We start from the raw sequence: 23805 nt of genomic DNA on the forward strand, positions 1-23805 counted from the left end.
TACAGAGGAAGTGATACAGTATTTATGGAAATAAAGGTTGTGGTATCAGTCAAGTCCACAGAAATTCCTCACTAAAAGAATACAGGGCATAAATAACATGTCTTAGACAACCTCAAAGCTCTATCCCTGAGTTCTGTCTCCTACAGGCTGTTGAGGGGAGATCTATGGCTGCAATAGAAGGCATTACTGAACCCCACCCTGATGGACCTTGTGCATATCTGAGCATTTTCTATAAAAGAAACATAGAAATGAAGGAAGGAATTGGAAGCCCCATGGTTTGCAGGGCATGTGTTCTAAATAACATAGTGCTGGGATATGAGAGAACAGGTAGCATTTTATAAAAGTATATAGAGCTGATTTCTACAGGAAGTAAATGCCATACATGAAACAATTTTTTTATGTTTTGAACACTATGTTTTTGGAAATGTTTCACATAATCAAAGGAGTTACTATAGTTATGGAGGATATGTGGAGGAAAAGATGAAAACACTCAAACTGTAGGTGAACACTGTGATGTTACTTAAGCAACCATGTCATTTTATGCAAATTCTGAACTCTTTTTCTGAATTCATACAATGTTGACAATGTACAAAAGCCTAAACACAACTTTACACAAATGCCATATTTTTTACATCACAAAGTATCTTCCTTCATTACAGTCCAAATGAACAGTGTCACATACAAAGTAACTATGATTTAAGAATTACTCCCCATATTTTCTGCATGAAGCTGTTTCTACAGTTTCTTTGCATACCATTTTCTTTTGTGAAATGGTATGCAATTTCTATCTGATATTTATCATGCCAACTGTGACATCAGGTGGGGAGGGTAGCGTTCACACACACACACACACACACACACACACACACACACACACACACACACACACACACACACACACACACACACACACACAGTTACAGTATGCTGTGACATGTTTTATAGACTTGCATATACTATATTGTTGTGTCTTTCGGCTTTTCCCGGTTAGGGGTCGCCACAGCGGAACTCCGGTCTGCTAATGATTGGCAGTAGATTTTTTACGTGCTGAGTTGCCGGCCCTGATGCACAACCTTCAACGAAGGTACGCCCATTCATGCAGGTCTCCACACAGAAGATGCTCTAGCTGAGAATCGAACAGGACAACGTCTTACTGTGAGGCGACAACGCTACTGCAGCACCACCATCGCAGTTAGACTTGTATATACTATATACAAGCTAGAAATCTATTATGATGCCAGTATATGAAAGCTAGAACATTAAATATATAATAAATTTAGCTGAACACTTCACAGTGTCCCAAGTTTTTTTCCCTTTCATGTAAATGGTTAAGAGCCAAGATTTATGCCTTCTATAAATCTAGCATAGTAGAGCCAGAGAAAAGGCCTTTAAAGCCCATTATCTGAATCATCAAATGAGATACAAGCTATATGCACACACACACACACACACACACACATATATATATATATATATATATATATATATATATATATATATATATATATATATATATATATATATATATATATATATATATGCCTTTTTAAGTATATACCTGGATATACTTATACTGGGAGGGTGACCTAATGGTTAAGCAAGGTTTGAGTCTCAATAAGGGATAATTTTAGCTTACTACTAACCTATAACCTATATCATTGTAGTACTGATCCATATATTCTGAAACAGTGAATGGCACAACAGAGCATCTATAATATTTGGATACACTTACTCTTAGATAAAATTCACCTCCATCATTACCAGCCTTGATGTGGAAGGAGTTTATAGTGTTGGGGTAAATAACTGTTGCTTGTATCTGGAAAATATCAGAAGGCAGAGATCGATCAGAACGAATATTCATATATCTGTACAGAATGGATGATGGCAGCCCTCGACAGACTGCATTGATCCCATGACACACACAGCGACTGAAAAACATGAAAAACATTTTACATTTGTATTCTGTGACACAAATCCCATATTTCATTAGCTGAATCAAAAAACAGAATATTGCATATTTTCCTTACTTTTCTGAAGTTTGAACATAAGGTTCCTGGCATGGATTCCTGGGGTAACACCTGAATCCTCCATTATAATTCCAACAGATTTCTTGCTCTCCACACACATTTCCAGTTTCACATTCATTTACATCTGTTCAAGAAATGTAAAGGTAAAATCTAAGTTTTTTTGCATAAACACAGAATGCACAAGAGTGAATATAATTAATGGTCCAAACCTGATGTCATATAGATTACCATGGGGGTCATAAGGACTGCAGTGCAGAACTGCACAGGCTGACCATCTCCACGGACTACAAATGAACTTCTTCTGTACAGCAGTACTGACTTTGCTTCTGTGCATGTATGATGTGACTTTGGCTAAGTCACACATGGTGCTTCCAGGAAATGAGCCCAAAAAAGGTATCAACTCAGTATGTAGTTGCAGGCATTAAACTGTAACACGTGTACTCAATTCACCCATGTCATAAGCATAACATTATCAGTACTACGAAAGGGATAAAACTATTGTGCATTTGAAGCATGGTTCAATGCTGTTCAATATTTATTACTTGATGCTTGCTGATTTGCTGCCACTGGATGGTGGTGAGACGGAGTGAAATGGGGTGGGCAGGAACATCATGGCGCAGACCATTCTTTACAACTACTAGGATGCTCCCCACCTACAACTGCAGCTAAATGAAACAGAGCTATGAGTTAGCAGGAGCACACACATGGTCTCATCCTTACATGCAACCATACTGAGCAACAAGACTAAAGACTTCACTTATTCATGTTGGACATCAAAATGTCTGAGAAGATGGCCTGAAAACCTCTGGATCAAAAATGTGACCCAAGTGGTTTAACAATAGTGTCTCTAAAGATGGTGGTTACCTGGGTTATGGAAAATGACTACAGAGGTCCAGAGGTCCAGAATAAGAAGACCAATATATCTATGGACTCAGAACATAACAGGATTCTACAGAAAGTTCTGAACCTAGAAGTGTCAAACTGTTAGTGGGCATGTATGAATATGTAAAACAATGCAAATTTAATAATCAGAATAATTAATCTAGAGAAGAGCATTCAATTTATATAAAAAGTGACACTATATTGTCATACATTTGTACATTATTAATTTTGTCACTAGCAAACATTTATCATGCATCCTTAACATGAATATACTGTTTATTTTGTTGTTTTTAAACATTTATACTAATAACTGTATTACTGAATGTTCTGGATGCAGAAATCGCATTGTCTCTTTATGGCAGAATATGACAAAAAAGTAAACATATTCCAGCAACTGCCTATTTAACACAGACAGATTATAGTTTAAAGATCAAACCATCATCATCATCAAGCCATTTTTCCCATTTTCTACATGGGGTTAGGGTGTCAGGTCAGCTGTCGCTATCTCACTCTCTCTCTATTCAGTGCCACTCTTCTACCTTTTTTGACACTCATGTCTGCCCGTCACAGGTCTGCTCTCAAACAATCCATTTACCTTTTTGCTGGATGTCCTTACTTTCTCTTGCTTTTTCCTTTCTGTTCCAAATCTAGTTCACCAGACTGCCTTCAGTTTTTCTACACATGCCTGAACCATCATCATCTGTTCTCTTTAACCTTTTCTGAAGCTGGAGCTATTTTGGATTCTGCTCTGATGTCCTCACTTCTTCATCTTTCCCACATGTGCAGCCTGCAATCTGTTTCAGGCACTTCATCTCCATCACCTCTAGCTTCCTCAACTCCTCTGCCTTTATTGCCCAGGTTTCTGTACCATACAGTAATACTGGTTGAATTACTGTTTTCTGCACCTTACATTTCAGCTTCTTTGGCATTCTTCTGTGAAGCACTACCCATGGCACTTTGTGCTGGTTGGCTGCAGCCCCTCTGATTCTAGTTCTGTTCTCCTCATTCAGACTGCCCTTCTCCTCAACCACCCCTCCCAGACACTTGAAGCTGTTAATCTGTTCCACTATTTTCTCTTCTATCTCACTTTTCTGCTTCTGATTTTTGGCTGCCATTACAACTGTCTTGTAGTGCATGAAGCATGGTGATTATGCTCCCAATATTTGGAAAAGGACCCACCTGTTAAGCGCCAGAGTGGGGAGTGACCTGACCTTAACAACTGTTAATCACCCCTTGCTCATATTGTTAAGATAGGGCAGAATGTGTTTGCCTGCATTAGGTGAAGGATAAAAACTCTGAAACTCAAATGTATGTCATTATTTAGTGACTTCTATTCTCAGTGGTTTGTCTGAAAACCACAAATTTTATTAGGAACAGACCAAAAATTTGAAGTAATAATCTGGACATTTTGTGAAAATTTAGACAGTAGAGAGGCATTAAAGGTAAGTGCAAATGTGGCAGACAATGTAACACTGCCTTTCTGACAGCGTCCGCTAAGTGTTTTACAGCTTTGAAAGTCAACAAAACACTCAGTGATTTTTTTCCCCTGTAATTAATAGTACATGGAGTAGATAAAGCTCCATGCACTACAAAGAATTACGATCGGCTCACTGATCATAACCCTGTATTGTATGTTCTCAACATGGATGCCAAGATTCACTTCGACAGTAAATTTCTTAGCATCCATCTCAAGCACAAAATAACGATCATAATCCTCTGTATCTGTACTCAGTTTCATTCCATGTGCCTTCAGTTTTGTATTCCATTACTCTATCCTCTGGTGAAGTTCTTGCTCCAAGTCTGCCTGTAATGCCACGGTGTCTGCATACAGCAACTGCTGATCTGTCCCTTCCAAACTGTTTGCTGTGGGAGGTTGGTGTAATGGTTAAGGTGTTTACCTTACAGACAAAAGGTGTGAAAATTGATTTTCACATGGCGTAATTGCCTAGGCTTAAAATGTCTTACTAGGGCAGTTAGCCTAGTACTTAGTTATGATGGGGGGGGGGGTTGGTATAACAGTCAAGGTGTTTATCTCACAGACACAAGGTACAGGGTTTGATTCCCATGTTTAAAATGGAAATTGGTTAGGCTTAATATGGCCCACTAACATTTGCCGAGCACGCCTGTAGTCCCAGCTTGCCGGAAGGCAGAGGTTGTTGGATCAATTCAGTCTGAGGACTGTTGGGTGATGGACCTTGCAGTAATTAATGTAGTCCATTACCAGTATGACCAGCAGTGGGCTTGCAGCTGAACCCTGATGCACACTCGCTCCCACCAGAAATACCCTTGTGAGACCGAACACTGTTCGTTCTTGAGTGGAGTCCTTGTACATAGCATGCACTAATTCTACCAGTGTTCTGGGACTTTGAATCACTGCAGAACTGTCCAAATCAGCTTTCTTGGGACTTTGTTATATGCTTTCTTCAAGATTAGGAATGCCCAGTTGGACTCTTTCCTCATCTCACTTCTTCTAAAGTATCTGTCTCACTATAAACATCGGGTCAGTTGTGCTGCATCCTGATCTGACTCCGAACTGCTCATCTCCAATCTTAACTTCTAGTACTCTGCATATGCGCTTATCAATCACCCTCTCTAGAACTTGGGTTACCACCTCTCCCTTGCATAGGACAGTCCCTATTTGGGCAGTTGTGTCCTGCAAAAAAACTGAAAAGTGACAAATGTCCTGAGATTTTAGGACAAAAAATGTTTCCTAAGTTTCCCTTAATAGTTGCATAAAAGAATTATTTTGTATCTGAAATAGTTAAATATTATATAAAAACAACATAAGCAACTCAAATACACTTTTATTTTGGAAAAAAATGAAGTTCAGTGCTTTGCACTGACTTTGGGTTTAGTTTGTCCTGCAAAATTTGACAGTTCTACAAAAAATGTCCCACTTTGGACTTCCGAAAAGGTGCCAACCCTCTCCAGAACTTTCATGCAGTCTGATAGGAGTTTGATATCTCTGTACTGCCCACAGATGTGAATGGCCCCTTTGACCTTGAACACTGGCATTGGTATGCTTATTCTTCAGTCATCAGGATATGCTCTTCTCTCCATACTGCTATGAGTACCCTCGGGAGACGTTTCTCCCATCTCATGCAACAACTTTATCATATCTGCTTTGACCTCATCTAAGCCTGCTGCTTTCCCTGATTTCATCTTCCTTAATGCTGTTCTTACTTCTTCTAGGGTGGGCTCCTCCTTTTCTTACATTGTAGGCTGTGTCTGTGGCAGTACAGCTTCTGTGGGGTTTTCTTCATTTCATAGCTGCTGGAAGTACTCCTTCCACCTGCCTTTGATGTCCTGTGGACTGATGAGCAGGATGTTGCTGGCATCCCTTATGAAGGTTGTCTGACAGTCTTTTTTATCTTTCTGTCTTTGCCTTGCAAGCTGTCGTAGTTTTTTAGTGCCATCTACTGAGTCACTTTTCAGAAGCTGGTACCATGTACCCGTGATGTCTTGTTCTTTGCTATTGCAACTCCTCTCTTTGCTCTTTGTTAAGCCAATCAGCATCCTTTCCTATCCAGGTCCATTTTTTCTATCTCCCAGTTTTTCCTGCACTCCTTCTTTCTTTTGATGACTTCATGGACTTATGCATTCCACTACATGCTTTCTTTATGCACTTTATTTCCATACCTGGCTTGGTCAGAAATCTGTTCTGTAGTCCTCGCATATGTTGTTTTGAGGCACTGTCATTCTTCTTCAGGTCCATTTATTTCCTCTTCCTCCTGAAGTACTAGAGCCCTGAGTAATTCCTTGAAATGTGCTTTTTCTCCAGTCAACTTCCAGGTCTTCAGCCTGGTCTCTGTTGACCTTAGAGCCCTCTCTGATTAGTGCTTGTAACTGATTGTGGCAAACAGTGGTTTAAGCTGTGGCCTAACTGTTTCACTGTAGATAACTTGCAATCACTCATTCCACCATACTGCCCTTTTCATACTAGGAGGAAGTCTACCTAAGTTGCACATTGGCCACTCTTGTATGTGATCTTGTGACTGTCTCTCTTGCTGAACCATGTGTTGGTCACCATCCAGCCATTTGCAAACAGAAGTCTAGACTGGCCTGTCTTTCTTTATTCCTGTTGTTGCTCCTTTGTTGACCCAAGGAGTCCTGATATCCTGTTCTGTCTGTCCCTATATGTGCATTCAGGTTACCCATTATCAACACCAATTCATGTTGTACTGCTTTATCAAGCATGTCCTGCAATTGCTGCGTGAATGTACTCTTTCCTTCACTGTCACAACTCTGTTGTGGGGCACAGGCTGAGATTATGAATGTTGCCTTATCATTACACTGTAGTCTGATTGCCTTGAGTCTGTCATTAATTCAGATGACATCTTTCAATGTCTTCTGAAGCCGCTCCCTCACCATGATTCCCACACCATTTCCAGCCTGTCCTCCTCTTCCTGAGTAGCAGACTGCATCCCAAACCAAATGGCTTTTCTGCACTGCCACTCTTTCTTTTCTCCTGGATACATAAGATATCCAGCCTTCTCCTTAGCATCATGTCATCCAGTGCATCTACATTGAGGGAAGCAATTCTTAACTCACATTTGGCGGGTTGATGGGTTTTACGTCCAACTTTCAGTCAATACAGTTATCCTAGGTAACCCAAGCAGAGAGGTCAAAACATGATCATTAACATAATTTTGAAGAGTGTATATGAAACTTACCAATAGTACAACTGTTGTTTTTATTTTCTTTGGAACAGTGATTCCAGCAGTCAGATGTGCAGTGGAGTTTAAAGAGTATCTGTCATCTTGCTCTCATATGTTAATAAGACATAACTGAAGAATATCGGACCCATTTAAGATTTATCATAGCTGTCAAAAATATGGCATTAGCATTATTTGGCAGCTGCCATATAACTTGATAGGTGTTGTCAATTGTGTAATTGGTAACTTAGTAGCAAAACGCAGTGCAAAATATTGGGAAAATGTAATTCATCTATATTTTTTGATGATTCTGGTTATAAGCTGTTGTTGGTGCTCCACTTAAATCCCTACTATCCCTTTTTAAAGCATGTTGAGTACAATGGGCTAAGAGAAGCTTCAGACACTCCTATAAACATATTAAAGGAGTCTACCTATCTATCTATCTATCTATACATTTACCTGTCTAACTACCCATCATTACCTGATACATACGTTCATAGTTTTCAGAGGCATACAAGCACTCTGAGCACTAACTGTTGCATACTACCACTCAGGATTGAAATTCATCAGCCTTAAGGCTGGTCACAACTGACTAGTTCTTTATGAACTGTTTACAGCAAGGTATTGTACGTAGTGGTTTACAATGTACTCCAGTGCTAAATTTATTCTCAGTACCATCCACATCCCAACACCTGCTGATCTGTGCTGTACCTCATGACAGTACAGCACAACTATATACTAAAACATACTTTGCACATTTTAGTACAGAATTGTCCTTTTCTGTGCTGTGCTCTGCTATCATGCCTGACTGTGATTCATAAATATATCACAGTCATTAAGCATGGTACTTGTGCTAGAGTCATTACCATAATAAAGTATTAGCAGTGCTAAAGTCATTACCATAATATAGTAATAAGGTATTAGCAGTGCTAAAGTCATTACCATAATATAGTAATAAGGTATTAGCAGTGCTAAAGTCATTACCATAATATAGTAATGAGGCAATCTGGTGCTGTGTGAGTTCCCATTGACAGGAACTCATCAACATAAGTATACGCAAGTGTGGCAAGTTTGCTTGTGGTTGTGCAGCAGGGGCGATTTTCCATGTGGTATCAGATTTGCCTGAACAATACGGAACTCAGTTACTGGCAGGGATTTTTCTAACAAGGAACCAAGGTGTTGTGTTTTTCTTCTTCTTCTTTGACAGTGGTAGTACACTGCTAAGCACAAGTGCTACTACTTTGGTTATGAAAACAACTGGGATTGTATGAGGGGTGAGCATGAACGATGAGGATGAAGGTAAACATGTTACCCCAACAGTTAAATGGAATGAATTGTTTTTTTACAAGATCGATATTACCATTCATCTGTTTATTACTTGTTACAGGTACAAAAGAAAGTTGGACACCCGCAAGAGCTGTTGGCTTAAAAGTGTGTTAAAATTTGATTCTGCAACTTCTACTTAAACTTATATTTTTTGTTTTCCTTCAGCAATTCCTATTCTTGACTCAACACACCTTAAGTCCATTACGACATACTTAATACTAAGTCTTCCTGCCAGGACTTCATTTAATCTCTATGCACCGTCCATGTTGAGGAGTCATAAGGTATTAGGTCATAATCGGGATGACAAGGGTAGCTGCTTTAGCCCTCCCTCCCCCTGAGGACCCAGGTGACTGTACCAGGATACCTGTACTCTGCCATCTCTGCTGGGCCCATGTATTTGTACCTCCAGGATGCAAAGTATTATCTTTGGCCTAAGAATGCTGACTACACATCATAGCATTCTACAATTTACAGTCTCACAGGCTTGCAGGTTTATGCTAAGCTTATGACCAACGGAACATAAAGAAGCTTAGCCATGGTATCCCTTGGTATAGAGAATGCACTGATTACCCCTGTACAAAGGATATTTCCACATGTCAGGCATGAATTTATGGGCTCCAGTATAACCACTGAGTGGAATGGGATCTGAGGCGTTAATGAGATCAAACTAATCAGTATGGACCATCAGGTCATCTTCCAGGGCTTACATGACTCTCTCAAAGGCACAATCTACTTTTTGAACTTCTAAATTAGTTTGGTTACAGGTTTTATGGGTCACCTATATCATTACTTATGAAGTCTGCAGTTATGAGCACCATACCTTTACATGCAATTCCCTCTTCAGAATGTGCCTCACTCAACATATCAAACAATTACAGGAGCCCCAAAGGTATCTAACTAAGAAGATTTTAGAATTAAAGACCCTAAGCTACCAATACAGACTAGAAACTCTTATCCCACTAATCAATATTTTATAGACTCTTGAAGTGATCTGTGCTTTACCTACCACACCATTAAAGCCCCTGCTATTCTTGATCTATATTTCAGCAAGTCTAATAAGACAGTAAACACTAGAACCAGGGTATAAATCTTCCCCAGCAGATTAACAGTCAAGTATCCAGTACTGAGCACCTCCCAGTTAACATTCTAATTTCCCATAGTTACTGTCCACTAGTACTGCATACAGATGCCTTGCTCTACAGAATGGGCCAGCTACGTCTTCACCCTTTCTAACCTATGGAAGGACTGGATGATTTTCATTGACCTGAATATCCCATCTGACTCTAGGTGAAATCTAAAACAAAAAAGTTGTGTTCAGGCTACACCAGTAGTATAAAGTCCTGCCTGTGACTCAGGCAACCTGAATTTGAATAGCAGCTCATGCGACTGATGGCACAGATAGGGGAAGGGGAGGATCACATGCCTGGGGCACACTGGCACAACTGATTCCCTTGTTGGAGACCTAGAAGACAACAGTGAGTAGTGCTGCATAGTGGTATGTAAGGCAGGGCAGTTTTGCAGTTTAGACTCTTGCAAAAATAAGGGACAGTGTGGACACAGATTGCACGTTCCATCCATGTGGTGTTACTGGGTGCACACAAAGGAGTCAGGAATTAAAGGGATAACACTCCCTCACAGTAGTATGATGCTGCCTCTGTGCCTCAGTTTCCCCATCAGTCCTCAACATGGGTTGGAGACTGGCTGGAAAGTTAGGAGGATTAGCAAACTCAGTGGATGAGGACAGGCCCTGGGAGCAGATGATTGCTATGCGTAGCCAAAAGTATGTGTTCACTGCATGCTTGTGTATGTGTGAGAGGGGGGCATGGGGGTGAGGAATTGGGATTGTTTATACTAACATTTTCTTTTGTAATATTTGCTCATATGAATTAAACCTTCTGTATTATTATTTACCCTTGTTGACTGTGCAACTGCCAGTATGCAAAGTCGGTTTTCAGGGGGACCCAAGATGGTATTTGTAGTGATTGGAAATCTGGCATTACACTGGAGAAATTTTCATAGTCATTTTGGTAAGTGCTGTGGAATCATTCACATCCACCTGAGGTACCAACACCTCAGGCAGATACGACCTCAGTTTAACATCTCACTGGAAAATAACTCTTGGGAGTCAAACATCTGAAGTCAAAATAATGTATTTTTAATAAGATGTTTTCTCAGTGAAAGAATGCCAAAAGGATGACAAAATTACAAAGCAAAAAAATATTGAGAGGCAACTTTGGGAAACTACAAAATAGTAGGAAAAAAATAGTCTTCTGTCTCTCGACCATCGACGCATACATCATAGACATTTGAAGTGTGATCGTTTAAAGTATTTCTAAGGAAACGATGGTAACCATTCAAACGTATTCAAGTCATCTATGGCAAAATCAAGAAACTACTTATTCCAGAAAGTTCTCTCAGGAAGCAAGCGGGTATTACATGGTTGCTTCAAGATGATGCAAAACACCTTAACATACACATCCAGAAAACTAAAAAATCAGAATTTCAATATGCTTATGTTTTATTAGGTGGAATGTCCACTGGATGGATGTCTACTGGATGAGGATAAATTTTACTGGAGAACTGACTGAGAATTGACTGAGAATTTACTAGAGGTTAAATGTAACACAAGAAATTGTAAATAACAGACAATACTTACCTTGGAATCATTAAATATATTTATAATAATAATGTATAAATAAAGTATAGAGAATGGATGATACTGTATTTATTTTTAATAAGGTAAGCAAAACTGGTCATCTTAGACCATTATTAAGCCATTATTACTTTAGAGTAGCAAATCAGCTAGGTTGTTTTGGAAGGTGGGAAGAAATCAGTCTATTTGCAGAAAACCGATGCAGACATGGTGAGAATCTACAAAGTCCACAGACAGTGATGGAAGAGCAGGACTGAAAGATTCCTGAGACAAAAATTGTAACCACTGAGCTACCCTGCAGCCTTGTAATAAATAAACTTTAGCAGCAGACAAGACAGTTTTATTAGTAGGGTATTATTATTGTTAACAGGAGGCTGTACATACAGACTATGCTTAAAAGGATTTTCTAGCTTATACTCTGAATAATGTGCTTTACTTTACCTAGATCATCTTCTTAAATGATGTGACTTTAATAAATGTATGCACTGGATGTTTTGGCTTGAGACCAGAAAGTGAAGACTGCATAGTGGTTGCTAATGCTCTGTGATCATATTCCAGTGAGCTCAATATTCTGTGGATATAATGAAAGGATCCAATACAATAACAGATTCTTTGTTTCACCTTTTTCGTATGAGGAAATGATTAGCTGTTTAGGTCCACATTGCTGGACTGGATCACAGGATGAGTAGCCAATAATGATGCTGAAATCCCCTAGACAAAGAATGTCAGTACTGATGTTTTCAACAGTCCATGAAGGAGTCCTTATATTGTGGTACACCATTTTGTGGTAAAAAAAAAGTCTTTGAAGCACAGCATTGCATATAATCCTGGTGTACTCCATTAATTTTCATTGTTAGTCATTATTTAATCATAAAATATATGCCATGATAAATAAATTACCTATCATGAATAAATCTGATCTGATATAATTATGTGACCTGATTAATAAAGATCCAATATTGTCTATTTTCACCAAATTCAACTGTGGGTTGCCAGATTCAACCTTAGCAATGAATCTGAAGATATTCAGTTCCAGGTCTCTGACTCCTCCCCCACCCATAATTTCCTGGTCTCCACTTTACTACTTCAGACTTCATTTTCCAATTGAAGTGTTCACTCATGTGTCTGAGAGTTCTATCTTCATGAGAGGTTTTTTTTTCCCTCTCTAGATTTTCTAGAATTTTTAGGTAGAGGTTACTGTTGTAGTTTAGTGTGTTTTTTTTCTGTTTTATATTAGATATAGGTTATAAAGGTTGTTATAGTTAGTATTAGATAAGAGTTCTTAAGTTAAGCAGGTATTATTGTTATTATTATTATTATTATTACTGTTATTAAGCTTGTTTCAAAATTGTTTCAAACTGTTTAAATCATTATCAGTGTGCCTCTTAGCTGTTTAGAGCAGATTTAGAAAGTTAGTTACATACAGGTATTATTACTGTGTGTTTGTGTGTTTATGTAATTTCTCCTTTTTTCTCATGGGTTACAGTCAGGGCTTCAAAAAGTGCTTGGAGTGTGGGTACAACCTGCCTCCTCAGGACCCACAGTCTCTCTGTGTATAATGTTAAGGGGCTGCCCATTTGGTTACTGCATGTCAGGCCTATGCTTCATTCAGCACTAGAGCCCTACAAACAAGATGGGAGAAACTGATTGTCAAAAGTCTTCTTCCTCCCCAGACAGGGTCTGCTGTCCCTGCTTCTTCATCATTTTCCACTTTTCCAAGAAACAAGGATAAAAAAATCGAGAGAGAAGCCAGATAAGGAGAAAGGCAAGGAATCCAGGCAGAACAAGGCCAAGGAGAAAGCAAAGTAAAAAGAAAAAGAAACAGAGTTCAGAGAAGCTCAGTAAGAGATCTCTGGATCCCTCTTTGTCTTCAGAATCAGATCCGAAACTACCTAGTCTCACAGCTGACTGTCTCTTGGCACCAACCATCTGCTCAGTCCCAGTTTTCCCTGGAACCAGTCAGCTCCAGTCTATAGTCGTCAATCCTACAGGAGAAGAGATATTCCAGACCACCATTGGTAGCATCGTCATTCTCCGATCTTTGAGGAGTCTAACCAAACAGGACATCAACAGAACAATGAGAAAATTTCTTTGAATCCAGATACAGCTTGGCCTTCTCTTGGTACCATCCTCTAGAAACATGCTGAGTGCCTGTCCCTTTACCCCTCACACTTCCCTCATGGATAGTACTGCCCACTGACCCACTTATTGATTTGATGGCTCAATGGGCATGGAAGAACCCTGATGTGGTGCAGCCTATACCTAAAAAGCCAGTCAGGATTCTCTCCACCTCTACAGACAGGAAACACTGGAGCAAGGGTCCTCCAGTAGATGTGATGGTAGTAGCAGCAACCATGAAGAAGAAACTGTCTGAAGAGAATTCCTTGGTCCATCTCCCTACTACGGCAATGGACCAATTTAGGAAACAGATGTACTCTTCAGTGACCATTGTTCTCAGGGTGCTGAATTATCTAGCTTATGTCACCAGATTTCAGACAGACATGATGAAGGAAATATCCAAGTCTGTCTCGGGTGTTCTGCTAACGGATGACCAGAAGACAGTGGATTTCCAACTGTCCACCCTCCAATCTTCCTTCAATGTGGCCATGTGTCTGCTCGCAAATGCAGCTAATGGCTCAGATAGGGCAGCAGGCACCGGCATCCTCATTTGCCGTCATGGCTTGATGCGCCTTTGTGACTTTGCAGAAAGTTTCAGGGCATCCTTCATTAATGCACCCTTTGATGAGTCCACTCTGTTCAGACCTAAAGTAAAAAAGACACTCACCAGGAGTCAATAAGATGGTAATAATCTCTCTGCAGTAGGCATCTTCTTCTCCACACCCCAGAGATCCTACTCTAGGAATCAGCAGGTTAGGAAGAGAGGAAGTGGTTTAGGAAGTCACAGAGTCCTTATAAGGAAACTTCTGGTGATAGACTCCCTCATGTGTAGAAGGCAACAACAATGCATGTTGCCTTAGAGGCAGAGGTGGACTGCAAAACTAGGGCTTTCATGCTCCATACTTTGAAAAGCCCTTTTGGTGTCCCTGAAGGGTTGCCTGCCTGCTGCACTGTGGAGTCAGTTGAGGGATGCTTATCTCTGCACCTACAAGCCTGGCAAAATATAACCACATATTTATGACAGATAACCATAATCTCCTGAGGTAATTCTATCTCCTTTCAACCTATCAAATAGAAGAAAGTTCCTAACATTCCAACCAGTCAACAGAAACCTGTGGCAACAGAAGTTTCCAAGCTGCTAGAAAAAGGAGTCATCTAGCCAATCCTCACAGACAAGACTGACTCCAGAGTCTACTCATTGTTCTATTTAGTACCCAAGAAGACAGGGGACCTCAGACTCATTCTGGACTTGAGCCATTTGAATCAGTATGTCAAGCAGACAAAATTCCAGATGGTCATGCTCCAGTCCATTTTGCCTCTACTGAGGAAGGATGATTGGATGCACTCGGGAGATCTCAAGGACACATACTATCATGTGAAGATAGAGAGGCATTTGAGAAGATTTCTCCATTTCTGTCTGGGAGCCTAGAGAGGCATTTGAGAAGATTTCGCCATTTCTGTCTGGGAGCCAGTTACTATCAGTTCAGAGCTCTGCCCTTTGGGCTCACCACAGTCCCCTCAGGTGTTCCCCAAAGTTATGGCAGTGGTCGCAGAGCATCTGCGCCTACTAGGGATCCAAGTTTTTCCATTAGCTTGATGCCTGGCTCCTCCACTACTATACTCGACCATCTTCTATCACACCACCAGGATCTTTTGCTTCATCTGATGCAGGATCTAGGCATCACAGTCAACATTTCCAAAAGCCAGCTTATGACATCTCAACAGATAGAATTTATTGGATGCCACCTGGACACACAACCTTACAGACTGCTCGTCTTCCAATTTCTAGGGTTGTTTCTCTCCATCTCACTGCAACTCAAGTTCTTAACCACTCCTGTCCACCAGCAAGGATGATCCCTTGCTTGTTGGGGTCTAATGACATCCACAGTTCTTATGGTCTCATTTGCCAGATTCTATAAGAGGGTTCTGCAGTGGAATTTAGTGGTACCATGGTCCCAAAGGGGCAATCCACCCCACGCTAAGATAAGACTTACTCAGATTTACAGGTAACACATATCTTGATGGATAATGTCTCCTTTAATATTAGTCAGGAGACTATTCTGAATGAAACCCCCAGTGGCAGTAGAGACAATGGATGCTTCACATGTAGATTGGGTGAGGGCATTTTCAAAGGGAAGGCTGTCCAGGGCACATGAACACATATACAGGTCAATCTTCATATCAATGATCTGCACATCAGTGTTCTGGAGATGACAGCAGTCCTCCTTGCACTGCAGGCTTTTCAGGGCAGTCTCCCTAAAGGTGTGATTCAGGTACCGACAAACAATATGACGGTAGTCTGGTGCATCAGCAAACAGAACCTGTTCATACCCCTTATGCAGTGAAGCCATGAGTGTCTGGCAATGGGCGATGTCTTCATACTGCTTTCTAACAGCAATGCATATCCTGGGGTCATCTAATGTTCTAGTGGACAATCTGAACAGATCTATCCTAATGCCTAATGATTGGTCCTTCAATTCAAGATCTTCAGTCGCTGGGGTCAACCTTGCTGCAATTTCTTTGCATCCCAACTAAACCACAGGTGCAGCAGGTACTTTGCCCTGATCCCTCTGCAGTGACAGTCACTGAGGGGTATTCTGATCCACAACTGGTCCCCAGATCTCCTATATACTTTCCACCATTGCCTCTAATGAACAGGTTTATGCAGAAAGCAAGAATGTGCAAGGTCAAGGTGATCCTCATAGCCCATTTTTGGCCTTGGCAAACATGGTTTCCATTCCTTCTAGTACATTTTCCATGGAAACTAGATCAGTATCCAGACCTATTAACTCACCCATGCAGACTAGCTCCCCCGATCAGAAAGCCATTCAATTAACCGCTTGGTTCTTCCAATTCTAATTTTACCAAGAAACATCAGGCTTTCCCTATCAGTGGTTCAGATCTTATCATCATCTCAAATACATACCACTACCAAAATGTTTCGTGACCCCAGCTACAGTAAATGGAAAATTTCCTGTATTTGGGCATCATCCAAACATCTAGACCCATTTTCACTTCCTGTTCTCTCCATCCTAGAGTTTTTATCAGAATTTTTATCAATGGGTTTAGTTACTCCACTATCAAAGTTCAGCTAGCAGCCATCTCTAGTTTTCATATAGCTCAGTATAACTCTTCTGTAGCCTCTTTGAGGATTTCTAAAGCTTTCTTAAAGGGTACTTGTCCTACTTCATCCCAAATAGAACCAAGATGCTCTCCTCCAAAAAAAGGAAGCCAATCTGGTGGTCCCCAGCCATAAACAAACTTTACAACAAAAGAAAGAAACTGTTGCAGAAAAGAGGAAAATCCCATGGTGCAAAAAACTCCTTTACCAGCCTCAGTGAGAAACAGAAATCCCTCATAAAATCCTCCAAAGCTAGTTTTGAAAATAAATTTGCCAAAGATTCCAAAGACAACCAAAAGGCATTCTATAACTATGTCAAGAATCTAAATGGCAATGCTCAGATCGGCTCTGAGCTACAACAGAATGGCATTAAATATACTGATCCCAAGGATACTGCCAATATCCTGGCAAGTCAAGTCAGTGCCAGCTTCACCCCCCTCTCACCCCCTAAACGGCCCATTTCAGTACCGGAAGATTGCCAATTTCTGGTAATAACAGCCACACACGTAAAAAAAATGCACTCTCCAAAGCTAAGAATACAGCATCCATGGGACCAGATGACATCCCGGGCTGTGTACTACATGAACTACAAAATGAACTGGCACCTCACCTAAGTGTCATGTTTAATCATAGCCTCACCTCAGGCTTCGTGTCCACTGAGTGGCGCACAGCTACAGTTATCCCACTCCACAAGGGGGGATCCACCTTGGATCCCGGGAACTACCGCCCCATCAGTCTGATGAGCATGATCTGCAAGGCCATGGAACGTATTATCATGGAGCCTATAAACAAAGACATTGGCAACCTTGAAACACTGGACCCCACCCAATTTGGGTTCATGAAGGGCCGATCTTGTCTCCTAAACCTGACTGACTTCTTCGAATCTGTCTCCAGAGCAATGGACAAGGGTAAGGCGGTCCACACAGCCTATCTGGACCTTGGCAAGGCCTTTGAAACCATCCCCACACTGGAATCACAGATAGACTTGCTAAGCTGGGCATTAATCCCTACTTCACTCTATGGGTTGCCAACTGGCTTACTGACAGAACCCACACTGTAAAAGTAGTTGACTCCAAATCCGGCTCCAGACAAGTGACAAGTGGAGTACCTCAGGGTTCAGTCCTGGGATTGCTCTTGCTTGGCATCTACTTCCCTGAAGTATAGGCCAACACTAAGGGACTCTGGCTAACAAAGTTCGCAGATGACTGCAATCTGGGAGCCATTATTGAATCCCCAAATGATGTGGTTACTCTACAAAAGGGCCTTACAGAAACAGATGCTTGGTGCCAGAGCCATGGGCTCAAGCTCAATGCCAAGAAATGTATAGTTATCCCCTTTGGGAAAAAACATGTACCCGTGAATTACCACATAGGTGGCAGTACACTAAACACCGAAAATGTGATAAGAGACTTAGGGACACAGGTGGACAGTGGTCTCACCTTCGATAACCACATCACCAGAACAGTCAGGGAATCCTTTTATGTGGCACACCTCATCACTAAGGGCTTTTCATCCAGAAAAAAGGAGGTCATTGTCCCACTATACTCATCCCTCATTAGACCCATTATAGAATACAATGCCCCATTTGGTATGTACCTCTCAAGACATCTGCAACAACTGGAAAGGCCGCAGAAATACTTCACTAAAAGAATCACAGGCCTAAAGCAGATGCCCTACGCTGACTGCCTTAAAAAACTCCAGCTATATTCTGTGGCATATCGTCTACTCAGAGGCGATCTCTGCTTATCATACAAGGCCATGTCAAACACAGAGCTGTTGGACATGCTACACTTAAAGAAATCCCAATCCCTCAGAGCCGCACACTCCAGGGATCTAAACCTTGTCATCACAATAAACAAAACATGCTGGAGGGATAGGTTCCTGACCCAGAGACTCCCCAGACTCTGGAATTGACTGCCCATACATGTCAAGCAGAGTGCTTCTTTGGCCCTCTTCAAAAGGAACCTTGACGATTGGATGGGAGAAAGGAAATTCACTCTGGGGATCACGTCAGTCACCCTGCTAGGCAAGGGTCTAGGGAAGTAAATAGTGTAGGAAGAAATAGCCAGGGAATTGTTATAGCTAGGCTTCTATAAGCCCTAGGGCCGATAGCCTAGTACCAGCCTATGAACCTATGAACAATCAGAGATTCAGCTGCTCCTTGGGACATTAGTGTCATGCTACAAGCACTGACTCAACCTCCATTTGAAATTGCAGCATCACTGGATTTAATATTCCTATTTTGAAAAACATTTTTTCTGGTAGCTGTCACTTCAGCTAAGCTTATATCAGAGATGCAAGCACTATCCTGCAAACCTCCATTATCTCCATATTTGTATTTTCATAAGAACAGGGTTTTGTTGAGAACTAATGCATCCTTCCTATGGTGGTACCAGAAACAAATCTAAATCAGGCAATAAATCTACCAGTCTTTTTTTCCATGATTCTCTAATAAAGGCTTCATATGCTAGAAGTCCATTGCCTGCTTAGGTTTTATCTTAATATAACTAAGCCTTTCAGAAAGTCTGACTAACTATTTGTAGGATTCTCCAAACCAAAACTGGACAAGGCTGTGACTAAGTTTACTCTTTCTAGACGGTTATCTGACTGTATTACATTTGTGTACAATAAAGAGTCTGTCCTTAAAATTTAAGTCTAAGGGTCATTCCACAAGGGCTGTGGCCACATCTAAATCCTTTGCCAGTAGACTTCTTATTGATGACATCTCTTCAGCTGCTACTTGGTCAACAGTTCACACATTTGTATCACATTATAAACTGGATGAACAATCTAGGTTTTGGTCATCCTTTAGCTCCACCATCCTCAGAAATGTCCTTCCTTGACACCACCCAGGATTATATGCTTGGAAATCTGTCCCACAGTTTAATTGGACAAAACTAGAGAACATTGGATATGAAAGTTATGAAACTACCATAGCAACAGATCCATGCTGTTTGATTTTCATCCAGTTCAACATCCCTCCAACCTCTCCTCAACCAAACAGTCGCAAATAAAACTCTGAGGACCATTTGGCATTAGCATTCCTTGTCAGCTGGCATCATTACTGTCTGTGTCATATAGCCATGTCATGTTTTCTTTCAAACCATTTAGAAATGAGCCAGCATGGGAGTTATTTCACTAGCAAATAATTACATGGTTGTGCTTTGGAATATTACTTCATCAGGGAAAAAACTCGATCTAAGGTAGAAAGGGTGGATACCAGGGAATTATGTGTAGTAAAGGAGTTGGAGTCCTGGAACTGAAGAGCTCCAAATTTGGCACCAAGGTCAAATCCAGTTGGATCTGACAACCCACAGTTGAACACGACAAAAGTCAGACAACATGAATCTATTGTTATGGTAATTACATAACTTTTGTTTCTCTGTTATTATTATTACTGAAATGTCAACATACGTTAAAAATTTACCAGTTCAATAAAAAGTGTTTGACATAAATAATGTTAGTTTAAGTAAGACAAAAGTAATACATTTTCGCCATAATGAAGTCGTGAAAGCACTATGACATCCCCAGAGAACTGTTGTTAGAGTAATAATCATTTGTTAGAAATTTGGGATGCATGGCTAGGCTTAAAAAGGTCATTGTGGTCATTAGCCTTTAAACACCTATGAACCAATAAGCAAATATTTAAGCTCTCTCAACTCAGTACTGGCGTAACCAGTCAGGAGGAGAAGGAAACCACACTCAGTACAATTCCAGTCTCACATAGACCTACCACGACAGCAAACCAAACACATAAACACACAAAAACATACTCGGAGGCTCTAAATAAAAATCTGCCTAAGCAGCAGAGACCTCCAAAGCAGACACCCAAGCAACCGCTACCCCAAAACAAAACACGTGCAACACATAGCTCACAAAGCCAGTGTGACGAACAGTCACAGCCCTTAAGGCTAAACAACACACCTGATACATTTGTAATAGGTGACTCTATAGTCAGGCACACTGACGTCCTGCTCACCAGGCTGAACAAGGAGAAGGTCACGGTGAGCTGCCTGTCGGGCGCTAGGATCCGCCACATAACACAAGCACTCAGGTCACTCCAAGGCAAGTACAAATATGACTCAGTCATTGTCCATGCTGGTGTGAATGACCTGAGACGTACCTCCCTGGACTACATGAAAAGAGACATAGAGGAGCTCTCTGAGCATGTGGCCCAGGCCGGTATGACCCTGACCTTGAGTAGCATCTTACCCTCACCAAGAATAATGCCACAATATGAAGACAAGATGATCAATTTCAACAACTGGCTTAAGTATTGGTGTCATTCAAAGGGGATCCAATGCCTGTCAGCCTGGGATGACATGCTCGACAAGCCACGATGCTTCGCTAGCGACGGCTTGCACCTGTCACCCCTGGGCTTTTGGATATTGGCAAAGGCTCTTGCTACCCCCATAGTGCCTTTTTTAGGCAAGGCTCAAAAGACAAACCCACCTCCATAGGTATCACAAGGGATAAGAAACTAAGAGTAATGCTACTCAACGCCAGAAGTCTAAACCTCAAGATGCACGCACTCGAAACTCTCCTTAGCATGGAGAACATCGATATCTGTGCAGTAACAGAAACCTTGTTCAAGGCTCCCGAGAGCACCCCAGCACTACCAGGTTATATCTCATACCATTCTTTTCGGCCCCAAAACTTGGACTGACCCACAAAAGGAGGGGGAGTATCAATATTTGTCAAAGATACCCACACCTCCAGGTTGGTGGCACAGCACAGAGCATCAGAGTCTATCCATGTGCAACTAACAGTGGGTAAAACTGCCTTCCAGTTTATAGCCTGCTACAGATCACCCTCCCTAACCCAGGAACCTCACTCAGCCTTCCTGAGAACACTGGAAAATATGAAGGTCTCTCCAAACACCATTATATTGGGCGACTTCAACTACCCAAACATAGACTGGGAGCATTACTCTAGCTTCAACACCCTAGCCCAAAGGTTCCTAGAATTTATAAACTCAAATGCTATGGAACAACTTGTTACCACTCCCACAAGAGGGGAAAACATACTGGACCTGATCATCACCAACATGGGGACTCTATGCTCCAGACCAGAAGTGTATCCCTCACTGGTAAGATCAGACCATAAACTAATCTCACTGGATATTCACATCCCGACAACACCCCCTGCCCAGAAAACCACAGTGAAAAACTTCTCTAAAGCAAATTTCACACTCCTCAAAAGCGAGGTGGAATCCTTCAAAGCCCCGGGCCTGTGGAAAATACGGCCCAGACCGCAGAATCCTTTATAAGCGCATTCTATGAACACCTTCAGGAATGCATGGATCATGCGATCCCAAATAAAACCAAGACCCAATCCTCCAAAGGCAGACGTCCTGTCTGGTGGACCCCAGCCATAAACAAACTATACAATAGAAGGAGGAAGCTACTAAATGATAGAGCAAAATTCCAAAAAGGGAAGGCATCTCTGATCAGTATTAGCAAAAAACTACGGGCACTCATAAAATCGTCTAAGGCCAGCTTCGAGAGAAAAATTGCACAGGACACTAAGGATAATCACAAGGCTTTCTTTAGTTATGTTGGGAACCTGGGTAGTAATTCCCAGATATACTCAGAATTAGTCCAAAATGACAAAAAATACACCGAACCCACAGACATTGCCAACATCCTAGCTGACATGTTCAGCGCAAACTTCTCCCCCCCCTCCCCACCAAAAGGGCAAATATCTATCCCAGCAGAGTGCTGCCCCTCTGACATCTCAGATGCTCAGGTAAGAGCCTCCCTCTCCAATGCAAAAAATACAGCATCAATGGGACCAGACGGTGTCCCGGGCTGCGTTCTACATGAACTCCAAGAAGAGCTTAACCCAAACATAAAACTACTGTTCAATCTCAGCCTTACTACAGGATATGTACCCAAAGAGTGGTGTACAACAACTGTGGTCCCTCTCCACAAAGGTGGTGCCTCAATGGATCCTGGAAACTATCGCCCCATAAGCCTGACTAGCTTGGTCTGCAAAGCTATGGAAAGGATCATCATGGACCTCATAAATAAAGATATTGGGGACTTACAGACACTGGATCCTACCCTGTTCGGCTTTGTTAAGGGCAGATCCTGCCTCTTAAACCTGGTTGATTTCTTTGAAACGGTCACCAAGGCCATTGACAAGGGGATGGTGGTCCACACAGCCTACCTGGACCTCACAAAAGCCTTTGATACAATCCAGGTTTGCCTATCACTTGTTGCTGAACTAAGTGGGCCAAGACAAAGCAGATATAAAAGTTTTAACTTAGCAGCGTCACTGCATGTGTGAGAACTAATAAGTTTAAAAAGGTCTGTTCTGATTTCTAGATTCTGTTCACACTACTGCTGTTTCTCACATTAATGACAGATAACATGTGGGTTCTGGGTTTCTGACATACATTGCAACCTTCCCTGTCTTATTTCTGGAAAACACACGATTTTCTAAAGATCTAATGCAGACTGCTATCCCTTTCACACATGCACTTGCTTCCTTCTCGTTGCCATTGCATCATCAGTCCGTACTCACAGATGTTATTGGAGCTGCAACTGCAGCTGATCATACGTGATTGCAAAGGTGGGAAAGAAGATGTAGAAAGTGTCTGGTAAGTCATATCATCAACATGGCACTGCTCAGTGCTGAATATTGGCTTTAAATGCATTATATATAGACACCAATGAATGTGAATGGAAACAAGACAGGGAAGCAGTGCTCTGGTCAGGTAAGGTTTCAGTAATGTGTTATGCATGTGGAAGATGAGACTGAATGAAAAAAGCCATCAGCAGCTCACAGCTTTAACCTTTTGTAGTGTAGAACCCCTAAAGTACACACACAGACACAGACACACACACACACACACACGCACACGCACACGCACACGCACAAACACACACACACACACACACACACACACACACACACACACACACACACACACACACACACACACACACACACACACACACTCACAGACACATGCACACACCATGCACAGACACATAAACACACACACACACACACACA

The 23805-nt window shown here is 41.4% G+C and overlaps 1 protein-coding gene across 5 annotated transcripts in view; it reads right to left on the reverse strand.

Annotated features, from left to right (window-relative positions):
- Positions 1 to 23805, reverse strand: part of EFEMP1 (EGF containing fibulin extracellular matrix protein 1) — a 1468010-nt gene that overhangs the window by 28834 nt on the left and 1415371 nt on the right. For all 5 annotated transcript variants that reach the window (XM_044054759.1, XM_044054754.1, XM_044054738.1 and 2 more), the window contains exons 9-10: positions 2028 to 2151; positions 1733 to 1928 (exon numbers count right to left, since the gene is read on the reverse strand). In XM_044054759.1, the coding sequence (XP_043910694.1) occupies positions 1733 to 1928; positions 2028 to 2151 (320 nt within the window). The remainder of the gene's footprint in view (positions 1 to 1732; positions 1929 to 2027; positions 2152 to 23805) is intronic.

The sequence above is a fragment of the Protopterus annectens genome, chromosome 1.part2, assembly GCF_019279795.1.
Source record: "Protopterus annectens isolate FY-2018-M chromosome 1.part2, PAN1.0, whole genome shotgun sequence".
Taxonomy (NCBI): Eukaryota; Metazoa; Chordata; order Ceratodontiformes; family Protopteridae; genus Protopterus; species Protopterus annectens.